The sequence below is a fragment of the Lucilia cuprina genome, chromosome 2 (genome assembly GCF_022045245.1).
Source record: "Lucilia cuprina isolate Lc7/37 chromosome 2, ASM2204524v1, whole genome shotgun sequence".
Classification (NCBI taxonomy): Eukaryota; Metazoa; Arthropoda; class Insecta; order Diptera; family Calliphoridae; genus Lucilia; species Lucilia cuprina.
This window is the reverse complement of record NC_060950.1, coordinates 25,446,525-25,462,773: the sequence shown is the minus strand read 5'-3', so window position 1 is coordinate 25,462,773 and position 16,249 is coordinate 25,446,525. Positions and strand designations below refer to the sequence as shown.

The 16,249-nt window shown below is 34.7% G+C and overlaps 4 protein-coding genes across 8 annotated transcripts; 2 read left to right on the top strand and 2 right to left on the bottom strand.

Annotated features, from left to right (window-relative positions):
* Positions 1-1,561: 1,561 nt before the first annotated feature.
* LOC111678150 lies at positions 1,562-3,582 on the bottom strand. The gene is made up of 4 exons (XM_023439409.2): positions 3,286-3,582; positions 2,255-3,222; positions 2,011-2,182; positions 1,562-1,945 (listed from the first exon to the last, which is right to left on the bottom strand). Exons 1-4 carry the CDS (start codon positions 3,439-3,441, stop codon positions 1,829-1,831), a joined length of 1,413 nt encoding a protein of 470 aa, XP_023295177.2. The 5' UTR covers positions 3,442-3,582; the 3' UTR covers positions 1,562-1,828.
* Positions 3,583-4,762: 1,180 nt separating this feature from the next.
* On the top strand, positions 4,763-6,980 carry LOC111678120 (elongator complex protein 3). Its single transcript, XM_023439373.2, has 6 exons — positions 4,763-4,923; positions 4,978-5,219; positions 5,279-5,926; positions 5,980-6,197; positions 6,262-6,625; positions 6,683-6,980. The coding sequence occupies exons 1-6, from the start codon at positions 4,902-4,904 to the stop codon at positions 6,839-6,841; spliced, it is 1,653 nt and encodes a 550-aa protein (XP_023295141.2). The 5' UTR covers positions 4,763-4,901; the 3' UTR covers positions 6,842-6,980.
* Positions 6,981-7,116: 136 nt separating this feature from the next.
* On the bottom strand, positions 7,117-14,193 carry LOC111678121 (solute carrier family 17 member 9). Of its 5 annotated transcripts, none has more exons than XM_046947709.1 (9): positions 14,067-14,192; positions 10,392-10,631; positions 10,285-10,304; positions 9,625-10,219; positions 8,909-9,511; positions 8,677-8,848; positions 8,116-8,331; positions 7,445-8,054; positions 7,117-7,378 (listed from the first exon to the last, which is right to left on the bottom strand). In XM_046947709.1, the coding sequence occupies exons 5-9, from the start codon at positions 8,980-8,982 to the stop codon at positions 7,131-7,133; spliced, it is 1,320 nt and encodes a 439-aa protein (XP_046803665.1). In that variant the 5' UTR covers positions 8,983-9,511; positions 9,625-10,219; positions 10,285-10,304; positions 10,392-10,631; positions 14,067-14,192; the 3' UTR covers positions 7,117-7,130. The 5 variants fall into 5 exon arrangements, with proteins under 5 accessions (XP_046803665.1, XP_046803667.1, XP_046803668.1 ...); XM_046947711.1 differs by having other exon boundaries at positions 10,285-10,296; XM_046947712.1 differs by having other exon boundaries at positions 14,061-14,186.
* Positions 10,611-14,849, top strand: LOC111678123 (PHD finger protein 14). Its single transcript, XM_023439376.2, has 2 exons — positions 10,611-13,216; positions 13,668-14,849. The coding sequence occupies exons 1-2, from the start codon at positions 10,723-10,725 to the stop codon at positions 14,591-14,593; spliced, it is 3,420 nt and encodes a 1,139-aa protein (XP_023295144.2). The 5' UTR covers positions 10,611-10,722; the 3' UTR covers positions 14,594-14,849.
* The last annotated feature ends 1,400 nt before the right edge of the window (positions 14,850-16,249 follow it).

Here is a 16,249-nt window from a genome sequence, read left to right as displayed (position 1 = left end):
AATTAAAAATGTTAAGCCAGAAGTAAGTGAAGTAAAAGAGGACTTTTTGGTACTGCGAAGGGTATATAAGATTCGGAGCAGCCGAATATAGAACTCTTGCTTTAATTCATTATTTTGTAATTTTTGAGAATATTAGTCGAAAAATTTCTATATAAAAATACTAGTCGTAAAACCAACAATTCAACACTCAAGTGTTCGCAAATCGTCGAAAAATTCAATTTTATTATAAACACATTAATAAATTTTCAATTCTAACTAAAAATGCTTCCGAGTGTATACAGACGGATCCAAGACGACGAAAGGAGTGGGTGGTGGCATTTTCATTGAGGAATTTGGAACGAAAATCTCCTTCCCACTTAATGATGAATGCAGTATCCTTCAGGCTGAAATATCGGCGATAAGGAGGGCGGTAAATTGGCTAAGGTACTATAGGATATCTAATAGGTATATCAGAATTTATACTGATGGTCAAGCTGCTATTAAATCCCTAACTGGTGTGTTCTCCACATCCAAAATTGTCCATGAATGCCGGACGTCTCTCAATGAGATGGCGAGACATTCGAACATCACCCTAATTTGGGTAAAGGGACATGGGAATTCGTATGGCAACGGTATTGCTGACACATTGGCAAGAGCTGGCACTATGCTTAGCAGCATGGACATAGATCAGTTCTGCGGTAGACCACTACTTGCAGTTAAGAGGCAAATCAGTGAAAAATGCCTTTGCATCGCTCGCGACATATGGTCGCGTGCGCAACATGTAGAGTGCTGTGGCCACAAATGGATCCTCAAAGGTCTAAATATCTTCATGGTCTCCAAAGACCGCAATTAAGTAGGCTGATATCGATAATCAAAATAAGGATGAAGAAGAGACCATCTTCTCTGCGATTGTCCTGCTTTGGCGGAGGCTCGTTTTCAGACGCTTGGATCGACCTACTTTGGTGATCTAACCGAGTTGTCAAATATTAAATTAGAACGTCTTCTAGAGTTCATTAATTTGTCAAATTGGGTGTGAATCCTATTACTCACACTACTCACCCATGGCAGCTGCCCTGGCTTTCTCATTTCTCATCATCTATTTCTCCTTCTCTTTGCAACTGTTTCTGTTCTTTCACTCTCCTCTATCTCTCCCTCACTTCTCTTTTCTTCTTCTTACAGGTATTTTTACAAGGGGATCAACATGGACCCAAGTAAAGCCGAAATTGGCTACCTGTGTAGCCTAACCTAACCTAACTAAAAATGCGACTTAAACGATTAAAAACTTACCGCTTTTTCAAAAATCATAAAGAACAAAATATATTTCTATATTTTAATAAGTATATTAATATATTTGAGATATTGTTGTGTTATTGTGCAAAAATCTTGAAGAATTTTAGTTTTTTTGTTTTTTTTTTTTTTTAATACTAATTTTATGTAAATGTTTATAATATGATTGTTATATTCGAAAACATGAAAAAAAGGAAAAATTATGTTGGAAATATATAAAAGAGATTAAAATTCCAAAATGAAATAAATGGCACAGCTTAAAACTAAGAAAGCAAAAGAAAAAAAGAAAAACTTAACATATACAAAATTTAAACGTATAAGATATATAATACATACTAAAATAATAGTAACTTATGTTTTATAAAAAAAAGGTTTTACTTTTCATTTAAATGAAAAACTAAAGAAGGAATCATTTTCTTTTTCAAAATAATAATAAAATAAAAACTTTTAAAAAGCTTAGGGAATATAAAACAATGCATTTGTAAAAACAACAAAAAAAAGACAATTCAAAATGTATATCAAATAAATTTTGTATAAAGTGCTTAAGAAACCGATTTTGTAATTAACGTGGTGGTATTAATTCAAACATAGCAAATTTCCAAGTCCAAGATCTAGCCAATGACTCGAAGCGAGGACGATTGTGTTCATACATATAGCCTAAATCGGGTTCCATGCAAACCTTTAAAACAGAAAAATATATGTTGTTTTAATTATCCATCTTATCTTTCAAAGTTTAAAATATACCTCGGTATATGGATCAGTTAACAAACTTTGTACAGACAGTAAAACCTTGGAAACATTTAAAGCCAATGACCAATTATGTTGGAATATATCAATACCTACATCACCATGTCGTGAAACATTTGGATGTAAGATTTTTGTTAAAAAACGCACTGTGGGTGGTATCATGGGATATCTACATATGTAAAGATTTATATAATTTTTAAAATATCATGTTTCTTGTTGTCTTCAATCTTTCGATATTTACCTTTCGGGAAAGAATATATATATGAAAAATTTACCACCTTCATAAGGACTACCAGGTGGTCCCAGAATACTGGCCTGCCAGTATGTATTCTGCTTATCTAGCGGTATAGCCTCTATGCCCTCTGTGGCATAACTATTCAACAGGCGAAAGTCATTACGTAGAAAATTTGCACGAATGGCGTTTTGACGACCACGTGGTGGACTTTTTAAAGCCATTTGCAACAGGCACGAACGACAAAAGCAAGAAGACATCAACGAACCATAGAGTTTCATCCAATCGTGTACCTCGACTAAACTTTGAAAGAGTGGCCAACGTTCTTTGAAATATTTGCGCCACATTTGCTGGGAAGTATTTTGAGCAATAATATTTTGCCATTGTTTGCACACCTCACTGGCTTTCCACATGGACATATCATCCAAATAGGAAAAGATGATAACCATAATTTCCACCGGTAAAGATAATATATTGTTGGGTCTTACCGCCTGCGTGGCAGAGCCAGTAGCCATTTCCGAGGCATTGGCATGTGGTTCACTTAATAGTTCCATCAATTGCGGCAAGGAAGGTTGTGCCGAGGGTCTGGGGCGCTCTAAAGGCAAAGCCGGTGGTAATGCTCTTTCAGCATTATCATTTTCCATATTAACTCCCACCTCTACAGCTGGTATTTCAATCATATCGTTGTCCACCTCCAATTCCACATCATCTACCACATCTTCCACATCCTCATCGTTGACATCTCTGTCTTCCTCCACTTCATCTACCTCGTCTTCCGGCTCATCATCGTCATCATTTTCTTCGGTTTTATCTTTAAATGGCGGCTCATCATTGCCGGAATCTTCATCATCGGATATAGTAGTCTCCAGCTCTTCAGCCGGTTCAGTATTGTATAAGAAGGCATGACAGGTGCCGCACAAAGGTTCACCGAAATTGGGACCATAATAACCATTGCAAACCCAACAAGTGCTACTATTCTAAAAGCGAATAATAATTCATTTTTTTATCACATTTGTCCATTCTTATTTCTGTATATTTACCGGGAAATTAAAATTTTCCTCTGTCTGTTGTAATTGCGTCTTGTCTGGTTCCTCTTCTAATTCTGAATCTTTTAGGGCATCATCATCGTCATCACTTGTATCCATGGTTTCATTATTATTTTGTTGTAATTGCTTTTCTGACATGCAAGATGCCATTTTTATGTGTTTCACAAACTATTTGAAAGTTTTATATTAGTTTTTTAATAAATTTACAGATTTTTTCAATAAAAATCGAATGTCAACAATTTTCTGCAGTTTTTTTTTCGTTCTCTTTTTTCTTTTTTTGTTTATATGTCATCAGCTGTTCAATTGTCAATACAGGGTGTCTTACAAATATTAAAATTTAATTGAAAAAATGTTGCCGTATTGGGCCAATGGAAAAATAATTAATTAAATAATTACTATTTAGTTAGAAAAAATATTTTCACTTTATTTTCCATATTAAACTAGCCTATTGGCCATAATCGTAGTTATACAAATACTAAAGATATACTTGCGTCTGTATCAAGAATGGCAAAATAACTTTAGAAATGAGCAAATGTGTTAGGGGTTGAATAAATATCATTTCATTTTTAATGTCCTGTTGGAACAGGTCTACAATATGCTTACTTAATAGGTTAACTGATTGAGATCATCACAATTAATATATAGCAAAGTTAATCTTAGTATGCACTATATATCAAATATCAAATAACGTATGCGTATTGGTTTCTAAGGTTAAGGTATTGGATGCTAGAGCCAATCGTATTAAATCACCTTGCCAATGATTTTTGTTCGAAATTGTCAGCTTCATAACTGATTCTGGAGTCGAAACTAGTTCTAAAGAGTGGTTCTGGAACTACTGTAGTTCTTAAATTAATGATTTTTATTCAAATTTGGCATTTTCGAAAGAAGAAGCATAGCTTAACATATACATACGCTTTATTTAAAATTAGATCTTTTTGTAACCTTCACCTTTATGAGAAGGATATATACATCCGTTTATAATTTCTACAATATTATTTTCGGATTCCTTAAAGTATATATATTCTGGATCATTATAGGTTGAGGAGTCGATTAAGCTATGTCGAATGTAATGTAGTTCTTAAATTAATGATTTTTATTCAAATTTGGCATTTTCGAAAGAAGATCTAGCATAGCTTAACATATACATACGCTTTATTTAAAATTAGATCTTTTTATAACCTTCACCTTCATGAGAAGGATTTATACATCCGTTTATAATTTCTACAATATTATTTTTGGATTCCTTAAAGTATATATATTCTGGATCATTATAGGTTGAGAAGTCGATTAAGCTATGTCGAATGTCTGTCCGTTTGTGAGTTTAAAAATAAATCTCGTGAAAATGTGTTGTATAACGAGAGAAATACATTAAATATTATTCACGAATTCAAAAATTTTCTATTCTGGTAGACAATCGCAGTCAATTATAAGCCGCCGCCGAGATATTGTCAGTCACCAACGCCGTTAATATTGGGCTCTGCTCTGTTCACAAATCATATACAAAACAAAACAAATATTTTTCCATTTTTCACACGTGTATTTCACAATTGAAGAGAAATTATTAAAAAAATACATTAAAAACAGTTCAAAGTTCTTATATTTCATAAAAAATGAAACAGAAAAAGAAACTAGGTAAGTTATGCTAAATATATTTTTCCAAACTACTTTTTAACTTGATTTTTTTAGCTGTCGGCTTAAGCCGGGAGGAGCGACAGGTCATTGTTATTGGTGAAATCATACAAGAACTTTTGCAGGCACACGAAGAAAAAAAAGATGTAAATCTTAATCGTATGAAATCTAGAATATCCTCCAAATATGGTTTGGAAAGTTCACCCCGGTTGGTGGATATAATTGCGGCAGTGCCGCAGGATGCTAAAAAGATACTACTACCAAAATTAAGAGCCAAGCCCATTAGAACAGCTAGTGGTGTAAGTTAAACAAAAACTTTTTAATTATTTTGTTTTAACGCCAACTTTTTTCTTAACAGATTGCTGTAGTGGCTGTAATGTGTAAACCGCATCGTTGTCCTCACATTAATATGACCGGTAATATATGTGTTTATTGCCCCGGTGGTCCAGATAGTGATTTTGAATACTCCACACAATCTTATACGGGCTATGAACCCACATCTATGCGTGCTATAAGAGCCCGTTATAATCCATTTCTACAGACGCGCCATCGTGTGGAGCAACTCAAACAATTGGGCCATTCGGTAGATAAGGTAGAGTTCATTGTCATGGGTGGTACTTTTATGTGTTTGCCCGAAGAATATCGTGACTATTTTATACGTAATCTACATGATGCTCTCTCTGGGCATACCAGTGCCAATGTAGCCGAAGCTGTACGATATTCAGAAAAATCACGTACCAAATGTATTGGCATTACCATCGAAACTAGACCGGATTATTGTTTGAAACGTCATATATCTGATATGTTGTCTTATGGTTGCACCCGTTTGGAAATTGGCGTACAATCAGTGTATGAAGATGTGGCCAGGGATACAAACCGCGGCCATACCGTAAAAGCAGTTTGTGAAAGTTTTCATTTAGGCAAAGATGCTGGTTACAAAATCGTTACACACATGATGCCTGATCTACCAAATGTTGATTTTGAACGAGACATTGAACAATTTATAGTGAGTAGTTATACACAAGTAAAAATAAGATTCAATATTGAAGATATTTTTAGGAATACTTTGAAAATCCAGCTTTTCGTTCAGATGGTTTGAAAATATATCCCACTTTAGTTATACGTGGCACCGGTTTGTATGAATTATGGAAAACTGGCCGTTACAAGTCCTATCCACCTTCCATGTTAGTGGATTTGGTAGCCAAAATATTAGCTCTAGTGCCACCATGGACTCGTGTATATCGTGTACAACGTGATATACCCATGCCGCTGGTGAGGTATGTTTCTTATTATTTTAATTAAATACCTATATAAACTTCTGAATATGATTTTTATACATAGTTCTGGTGTAGAACATGGCAATTTGCGTGAATTAGCTTTGGCTCGTATGAAAGATTTGGGCACAGAATGTCGCGATGTGCGCACACGTGAAGTGGGTATCCAGGAAATACACAATAAAGTTCGTCCTTATGAAATTGAATTCATACGTCGCGATTATGTTGCTAATGGTGGCTGGGAAACTTTCCTCTCATATGAAGATCCCGCCCAAGACATTTTAGTGGGTCTCTTGCGTTTGCGCAAATGTTCGCCGGAAACATTTAGACCGGAGCTTAAAGAAGGTCAATGTTCAATTGTCAGAGAATTGCATGTATATGGATCAGTGGTACCAGTTAATGCTCGAGATCCGACTAAATTTCAACATCAAGTATGTACTTTACTCTAGAAATTCTAAATGTTCTTATTGTTAACCTAAATATTACAGGGTTTTGGTATGTTGCTTATGGAAGAAGCTGAAAGAATTGCTAGAGAAGAACATGGTAGCACAAAATTGGCGGTTATTTCTGGTGTAGGCACTAGAAATTATTATCGTAAAATGGGTTACGAATTAGATGGTCCTTATATGTCCAAGAAAATTGTGTAAACATCCGAGAAGTGTATTGATTCATAGTTATTTTTATTACATTATTTTAACTAAAAGGTGATATCCTTTTTTTCGTTTATTTTTTTTAATTACTACTTATGAAGTAAAATTAAAATTAATACAATATTATAAATTATGATATCGAGAGCTTTAAATTAAAGGAAAAAAGACGTAGTAGAAGAATTCATATAGAGAACACTTAGTTAAAATGACAAACCTAATAATATTATAAATATTATACACATATTGTGCTGCATTATAAACAAAAGTTTAGTCTAACATAAAATCATCACACTATAGCCTCTGCTGAACCAAATACCACAAATATAATCCAGCCTACGAGATTAATACCGGCAGCAGCGCTAAATACCATAGGCCAACTTTGTGTTACTTCCAGTATATGGCCAGCCAAGTAAACACCTAAAAATCCTGGTATGGCGCCCACGGTATTCATTAAACCGAAAACACTACCAGAATGCGAAGGTGCCAAATCCTGAGGGTTAACAGTCACGGCATTATTGTGAAAACCAGTGCCACCTAAAATTATAAAAATGCACGTATTATGAAATAAAAAGAAAAAATACATACAAAATGAAAACATACCTATAATTATAGTCATACATATTAAAGCTGTATGAAAATCATTGGTTCGGCTCATTATGAATAAGGCTAAATTTTGTGCTAAAAAGCAGCAACTTTGTATAACCTTGCGCACAGCCGATGTTGACCAATCTCTGGCCAACAATCTACCAGTTAGATATTTGGCAAAGAATGTGCTGGGCGGTAGTGCTAACCAAGGTATCATATTTACCACCCAGCCTTTGGCTTGTGGAAAACCATCATGAAAATAGGTGGGCAACCAAGACAACAATACAAAAAAACAATTCATTTCACAGGCATGCGTTAGAACACAAGCCCAAAAGGATAATTTACTAAAATATTTTAACCACGGCACTGTGTCAACACTCGATTTATTCACACACAAACGTGAAGGCAAAGACACATTTATAATACGATTACGTTCTCCGGCCATGGCATAATAGCGTAATACCAATGCCCATGCTATGCCCATAAAACCAATAACACGAAAAACATACGACCAACCAAAATAGTCCAGCACAAATGAACCCAAGATGCCAGTCAATAGAGTGCCCATGGCCGAACCCGAAGTTAAAAGACCAAAGAAACTTGTGCGTTCATTTGAGCAGAGATTCTGAAATGTTTTATAACTTAAGTATTTACACACGGTAAAATTATTATCATTAATTACTCACTTGACTTGTTAAACTAATCATACTAGGAAAGTGAACTCCCTGAAAGGCTCCATTAATTATTCTTATGGTAACAATAAAAGGAATGGCATAATTTTTCACATTTGGTGCCCACCAAATAATATTTGGCATCAGGAATGTTATAATCGACCAACCAATCGCTGCAAATAATATAACTCTTTGGCCACCAAAGCGATCACTAAAATAACCACCAACGACCTAAAAAGAAAGTAGAATAAATTTGCTAATAATAAATTTTGCAAAAAAAATATTACAATAAATGAAATGAAATGAAAAGCTCATCAATTCTGCATGAACCTGCCAATTATTTATACATTCAGAAAAGTTAGGTTTTTTATAATTTTGGTAAATATTCTTTGCTACCAAATATTCTATTGTTACAGTATACTTTTAAACTCCAAAAAGGACTTGCAGCAAACAGAAAAGTAAGCCGAAAGCAGTATGTTTTCTGGTACTATTGAATAAAGGATAGACTATACTTACTTAAAAACTATCACTATAAAAGGTCATGATTTCAAGATTGTTCTTAAAATGAATACTTACTTGCGTTAATGTATAGCCCCAGAAAAATGAGCTCAAAACTGTACCGGAGTCTGTTTTACTCCATTTCATTTCGGCAGCCACCGCTGGCACCAATAAAGGCATCGTTGTGCGTGTTGAATACAACATGCAAGTGCCGGTGATTAATGTAATAAACCATACTCTCTTTTCTTGCCTTAAAACAAACTTAACAATATAATATAAACAATCATACAACAATTAATGTAGTACATACCGGCTCCATACAGATTGATTATCGACTAATTCATTTCTTAACAAAGAATACTTTAGTTTTTCATCCATACTCATATTTATATTTGTGATAGTAAAGTGTTGCAGCGGTTCTTTCTTTATTGATTAAGCTAACTGGAATCCTAATTAGTTAAAAACATATACTCTCGGAGACACGTCGTCAGCTTAATGAATTTGACATGTTTATCTGCTGAGAAACTCCTGCATTAGAATTTAGTTCTTACGACAAACAAGTTAGAAAAATACTAAAAACTACACAACATTTATGTTTTAGTAGACACTAAATTATATTTAAAACAAATTATGCCGGATTATTTTACTTATTTTTTAATTAAAACCACAAAATTAAAAATGAAAATTTTTTCTAATGAACTGCCACGATTTGTTTGTGTAAATTGTTGTTTTGATTCCTCTTTGTGCACAATTTTCATTGACCAGCTGTATATACAGCTGTTTTTGTTTGGTTTACAGCTTCTGACATTTCTACAGGTGTAGCCACGGCCACCGGTTTTTTTGTTTCCCACCGGCTGTCCTTTAGCACTAAACCACGCCGATTCTATTTAAAGACGACTAGCTTAGCTTGCCTCTGAAAACATTAAAAAAACGCCGCAAAAATTGTCAGCCTTAGGCGGCATATCCTTTCCGATAATAAGCCGCTTGTTTAGAGCTTAAAACTCTGATAAAAGTTTATATATTTACCCAACAGTACAGAGGGACAGTCCCGAACTTAACACTTGACTTATGATGGTTCCTAGCCACTAAACCCACTTGTCAAAATGTGTCAATATTAATTCTTGATGCACCGCCATCCTAATTATACATAGTATATGTAGATGCTACTATGATGAAGCATATTAGATTTGACTGTTAAGAGGATTTCTCTTTAACCATTTTCAAAATATTTTCTTCCAAAATCCAAATTTTCAAAATATTTGTAACAAATCCTACTTTTAATTCACTCGGATCCCGAAATATTTCATCCGCACCATAATAGTGGTATTATACGTTTGTGCCGATGTTTTTAACACTCAAAAATATTATTCCTTAAATCACTTTAAAGTTTAAGGAATCGGCTACAAGTCTCAATTTACAAGATAATTTGATAACATTTTACACATACTCTTCTCGTGGCCTAAAGACAAAGACTATTGAAAATGGTATTCGGTCCTTACAACCGTTCCCATCGAATTGGGCTTTTGAGATCATAATAATATTAATTGTATCTCAACCAATACGACAAACCATAGTTTTCGCAATGATCCCAGCTCGATGTAAAGTGTCCTCTTGAAAATGACTTGAAGGTCAATAATTCAATGTAAATTTCTTTACCAAAATGTTTAATCATGGACTCATATTTACCCTTGATCCATTCTGAAAATCTAATAAGTGTAAATCAACAATCTTGATAATTGTAATAATGAATAAAAAAATAAAAAATAAAATAAATAAATATACATTTAACATACCCACATGGTCGCCTAAGCCTGACAATATTTGTTGGTTTGTTGTATTTGTTTTAGGAACGAGACATCCTTTTTTAATAAACCTTGGATTCAATATCGTTAATAAATTTAAAGACACAACTGATAACTTAGCCGGTTTATAGCAGATTTTAAGCCGTCATCGAAATTGTTAGTGTCAAACGCAGTTGTCGTTAATGTTTGTCGGCGCAGGTCTCTGGCTTGCATACATTTTTTTCGCCGTGTCTTGCAAAATTTTTTTATATATTGTACAAAAAATAATTATTGTAAATTTTAAATGAATTAATTTAATATAGAGTGTATTATATTAAAAAAAATGATGATGGCTCCATTTAAACGCCAGAGACAACCGAAAATGACTACACAAGCGCTGCTTGATTTCGATTTAGGAGAAAGTTCTTCAGACAGCGATTTTCGTATTGATGATTTCGATTCTGACAACTCAAAGGATGACGATGAAGAAGGCGATGACAGATCTTCTGCAACATCTTCTTCATCAAATGATGACGACGATGATGAAGAAGAGGACTCCGATAAAGGATCGGAAGATTCTACTCTACAATTGAAACAACTGCTGGCAGATGCTAGTGAAGAAATTAGGGTGGATAACAAGAATCCGAAAAAAGGACCCAAAACGCCGGAGGTTACTAACGGAGGTGATAACATAGAAGAATTGTTAAGAAAATTCGATAGTAAACCTGAAAGCAAACCCAAAGTGCCCACAAAACCAATATGTTGTGTTTGCTTGGGCGATCGCAGTGATGACACCAACGAAATTGTGGAATGTGATGGCTGCGGTGTATCAGTGCACGAAGGCTGCTATGGTGTTAGTGACAATACCAGCATATCCAGTACAAATTCAACTTGCTCCACAGAGCCCTGGTTCTGTGAAGCTTGCCGTGCAGGGGTATCGGAACCCTCCTGTGAACTCTGCCCTAATAAGGGTGGCATATACAAAGAGACCGATGTTGGTAAATGGGTTCATTTAGTGTGCGCTCTTTATGTGCCCGGTGTAGCTTTCGGTGAGGTGGACCAATTGTCGAACGTGACTCTATTTGAAATGCAGTATAGCAAGTGGGGCGCAAAAGTATGTAGTCTATGCGAAAATTCTCGATTTTCTCGTACCGGCGTTTGTATAGGATGTGATGCCGGCATGTGCAAAACGTTTTTCCATGTGACTTGTGCTCAAGCTGCCGGCTTTTTGACGGAAGCGCACCATGAGGATACCGATGCTGCCGACCCCTTCTACGCTCACTGCAAAGTACATTCCGAAAAGGAGCTAATACGCAAACGTAAACGAAACTATCATACATTCCGTCTTCACATGGAGCAAAAGCATCAAGAGAAACAATTACACAAAATGGATGACCCTTGTCCGGCTCAAATGCGCATCAATCGCAAACTGCAAAAATATCAGATAAAATATGCAGCCCATAAGCAAGCACGGCCCGAGCCCTGGGTACCCACTCAAAAAATGTCCAGACTGTTAACAACATCTGCTTCCGCCTGTCGCCGCCTTTTGGCAAAAGCCAATGTCATGGATGTTGATGTAGATTTGTTGGAGCGGCAGGAGGTGCAAGTTGCTGCCATAACAGATATACGTAAGAAATGGCACATAGCTCCAGCATTTAGTGTGGAATTTGTTGCCTACTATCTCGATCGAATATCGCGCACAAAAGAATTAAAAGAACAATTAGCATCCATGATGACCCGCAACACTACTCTGACGAAAGAACAGGATACCCTTAGAACGGAGTATGACTCTCTGCTGGATAAAAACCGCGAACATAAGGAGAAACACGAATCGCTACTAGATTCTATAACACAACTTCAAACGCATATAACTGCATTGTGTCCAAACAAAAACCTTATAAATCCTCTAAATATAGGTAGACCGGCACAACAGGACAATTTCAAAGCAAATACACCGCCAGCTAGACCGATAAGTGTGCCTACAGCTGCCGCTCTCAAAATGGGAGTAGGATTTCCATTAGCACATTTGGGTCACCCGAACACAAAGGGAGATGCTAATCGTCTGCTCAGTACTCACGTCAAAAACTCTCCCTCTCTGCCTGATACTCATAACTCTCCTGTTCGCGGTATGCTTTATTCGCTGCACAACAATGCCGCAAAATCTCCCCTAGTTGCCGTAGAGACCCATAACTGTGGCATTTGCAAAAGATCTAACGATCAACATCTCTTAGCCAAATGTGATACATGCAAATTGTTCTATCATTTGGGCTGTTTAAATCCTCCTTTAACCCGTCATCCCAAGAAATCTAAACTTTATGGTTGGCAATGTTCCGAATGTGACAAATCGGATCAGTCGGATGGTGTTCCTGAACTACCTAAGGGTCCGCGAAAATCACGCACACGTTTCAATAAAGACGGCATTATCGTGCCGTTTAAATCTTCTCAAAACAGTGATGATTCCTTGAATAACTCGACAACTTCGTCGACAACGAGGTATGAATATAGTGGTGGTGCAGGCCCAACAAAAAGACGTTCCTTAGATATTGCATCATCAACAATTTCACCTACCACTTCCTCCTCCGTAACGGGAACGGCAAGTGCGGCTAAGAAATTAAACCTTAATAAATCCTTGCCGAACACTATAAGTGAATTATCTATAAAATTGGACAATTGTCAAAAGTTAAGTCCAAGTAGTTCTGGTCAAATTACTCCCAAATTAAGTAAAAAATCAAAATTAAGTTTAAATTATTCAAAATCAACTCAACAACAACAGCAAACGAGTATTAATACGGATGCAACAAAAACGATTGCAAAAAATATTAAACATCCTTTCGAAGGTGAGTTTTTCAGTTCTAGACGTTATGAATATTAAATAATTGTATATTTGTTTAAACAAAATAGTTGAACAGTAATTTTCTCAGTAAAAGTCTTTATCGGAATCCTTTTTTTCATGTTGTCTCAAGATTCATATGTCAAGTTTATTCAAGAAATTTCAAGAAACTAACAAGATGCATTTATTCAAATTCCCATGTAAATGTGTAAACATAAGTTCAATTATTTTCTAGTAAAAATAGTAAGTATTTGAAATAGATATTAAACGAGTAGATTGCAAATGGGACTTTTTATGTGGTTTATAATGATCATTTTGATTAGAAATTTATTAAAATACACTTGAAATGGAGTCTTATATAAATTGTACTTTAAAAGCATTTCGAATTCTGAATTCAGAAAAGAATGTTATACTTTGTGTATGTTTTTCATATAAAATTTATTTTTTTTTAATTCTAGATTCCCATCATCCACCTCCAGTTCAGACATCATTATCAAATGATGAACCATTAGTTTTAGTACTGAATTCAAAAGCATCAACGCCATTACCTGTTACTACAGACTACGACCCGTTAGCTTTGCCTAGCAACTTAACAGCGTCAAAAAATGCAACAACTACAAACAATATTAAGTCGACTTCCGTGTCGGAAGGTGTGCCAGATAATTCAAAACAAGCCCGCAAACAAAAGCGAAAAGATAAGCATAGAAACAAACACAATTTATCGTCGGATACCGAAAAATCGCCGAACAAGGAACACAAGCGTAAACGCAAAAAGAAACAACATGATTTAGAGGCACCTAATGACACAATGGCTGGTATACCGAAAATTAAAATAAAATTCAAAACATTACCATTACCGGGTGAAGTGACGCCGGAGGCTCAGTTTTTCTATGTATCAGCGGATATGGTACGTTCGGCAGATGAGGCATCACGACCAGGTTCGGTCGAAACAATCGAAGATATTGCAAATTTCATCGAGGAAACTCCGGCTACGTTAAGCAAAACGAATGCAACAACACCACGTACGGCGGCCAGTAAGACTTCAACACATTCACCAGTGGCTGCACATACACCTGCAAAAAATATTCCTTCACCACGCAAAAGCAGTCCCCGTAAATCGGTGCCACCACGTACGTCTATAGGCCATAGCGGAGCCGGTGGTTCGGCTTCACGTTCAAAGACATCCTCTCAAAATGTCAATCAAATACTCACATGTTGTGTTTGTAACGAAACTGGTGCAACTTCGAATGCTGTTACATGTGATGAATGTCGCAAACATTATCATTTCACTTGCTTAGATCCGCCTCTCAAAAAGACTCCTAAAATTCGGGGTTACTCTTGGCATTGTGCCGATTGTGATCCAACCGATGATGAAAAACATTAATTCGCAGTATTTTTTTTTTAATATTTATAGATATGTTTCATTTTAAATTTTTTATTTTATTTTTTTTATTTCATTTCCAAAATTCCTCTTATCATTCGATGACATTGATTCATAATAATCGCTTTAATGAATCTTTTGATGGTTAATTTATATATATAAATATAAAAAATTATGTATCACCACCGATTTGAGATCGGTTTTAATTTTATTTAATATATTAGTTCTCACAAAAATAAATTTTACATTTTAACATTTATCCAGTAACATGTTTTTATGTTTAAGGACTCTCTTTTTTCATAAATAATAAAAATACAAAATATTGAGTTTGAAAATTTAAATATATAACTAAATTCTTGTTTGGGATGGATATGTTTCAAAATAAAAAATACAAATTCCATTTAGTTGCTTGACAATATAAAACAAAGTAGTTTGCCGTCACTTTGTTTTAAAAATTACAAAAATAATTTGTAAAACTAAAAACAAAAACCTTCGTGTTTTATCAAAAATAAAAATTCATGCAAATCTTAAATGAAAAATATTCATTGCTTTACATTTTTCAATGCTAAATCATTTGAGTAAAAATTACGAAAATATTTCTATACTCTTTTCTCAATTTTGAGTATGAAAATAAAAAAACAACACATAAAGAATAAATATAGCAAATATTAAAACCTTTTCATGCATGAGATAATTGATTTTTTTATAAACATCAACGTGAGTGATAAATGAAAGAATATTTGAAACTCTGTAATTTTTTTTTTAAATTTTATTCATTTTATTTTTTTTTTGTATGGGTCTTTTTTTAAAATATTTTGAACAGGATTCTTTTTGGTACAATAAATAATTAAAATACAAGGTATTACACCTTGTAAAGTGGAACAAATAAGACCTGGTTCACACTGGGAAACTTTTTTGGTGAAATTTTTGATTTTTGTGTGTGAGAGAAAGAAATACAAACCATCTCTTTCTCTCACTCACAAACTAAAAAGTTTCTCAACAAAAGTTTCCAAGTGTGAACCAGGTCTGAACAATCTGTTGTTGCTTTAATGTACAAAATTATTTTAGCAACTATGTGCCGGTCCACACTAGGAAACTTTTTTTTGGGAAACATTTGATTTTGCGTGAGATAGAAAGAGAATGAATATCATTCATCTCCCTCGCTGTACGGAGTTTTTCGTACTCGGAAACTTGTTTTGTTATTCTTCTCATTCGTACAACAACAAAGACCTGGTTCACACTGGAAAACTTTTGTTGAGAAACTTTTGATTTTGTGTGTGAGAGAAAGAGATGGTTGATATATATTCTTCTCTTTTACTCACACACAAAAATCAAAAGTTTCCCAAAAAAGTTTCCTAGTGTGAACCAGGTCAAATCAACGCAATTAAACAAACGTTTCTATGTGTGGACATTAAGAAAACTTCAAAAGAAAATTAAGAAAAAGTTTCTCCACAAAAGTCTTCTAGTGTGGACCAGGTCTATGGAACCAACATTTTATTATTTTTTTTTTCTTGTACGAAAACAGCTTTCCTATTTAGAAAACTAAAATCTTTTCCTATATTAAGGATCGAAACATGTACAATTAAGTCGTTATAACGACTATTTCGACTTTATGGCTTCGACCTTTTATAGACTTTTTTGACTTTTCCGTATAGAAAT

Coding starts and splice junctions, on each gene's coding strand:
- LOC111678150 (XM_023439409.2), bottom strand. CDS start 3,441: ATGGCATCTTGCATGTCAGAAAAGCAATTACAACAAAATAATAATGAA. Junction 2,183..2,254: donor TATATATTCTTTCCCGAAAG/GTAAATATCGAA, acceptor TTACATATGTAG/ATATCCCATGATACCACCCA. Junction 1,946..2,010: donor TAACTGATCCATATACCGAG/GTATATTTTAAA, acceptor TCTGTTTTAAAG/GTTTGCATGGAACCCGATTT.
- LOC111678120 (XM_023439373.2), top strand. CDS start 4,902: ATGAAACAGAAAAAGAAACTAG. Junction 4,924..4,977: donor GAAACAGAAAAAGAAACTAG/GTAAGTTATGCT, acceptor TGATTTTTTTAG/CTGTCGGCTTAAGCCGGGAG. Junction 5,927..5,979: donor GAGACATTGAACAATTTATA/GTGAGTAGTTAT, acceptor AGATATTTTTAG/GAATACTTTGAAAATCCAGC.
- LOC111678121 (XM_023439374.2), bottom strand. CDS start 8,982: ATGAGTATGGATGAAAAACTAAAGTATTCTTTGTTAAGAAATGAATTA. Junction 8,849..8,908: donor AATCAATCTGTATGGAGCCG/GTATGTACTACA, acceptor GTTTGTTTTAAG/GCAAGAAAAGAGAGTATGGT. Junction 7,379..7,444: donor ATGTATGACTATAATTATAG/GTATGTTTTCAT, acceptor TTATAATTTTAG/GTGGCACTGGTTTTCACAAT.
- LOC111678123 (XM_023439376.2), top strand. CDS start 10,723: ATGATGATGGCTCCATTTAAACGCCAGAGACAACCGAAAATGACTACA. Junction 13,217..13,667: donor TATTAAACATCCTTTCGAAG/GTGAGTTTTTCA, acceptor TTTTAATTCTAG/ATTCCCATCATCCACCTCCA.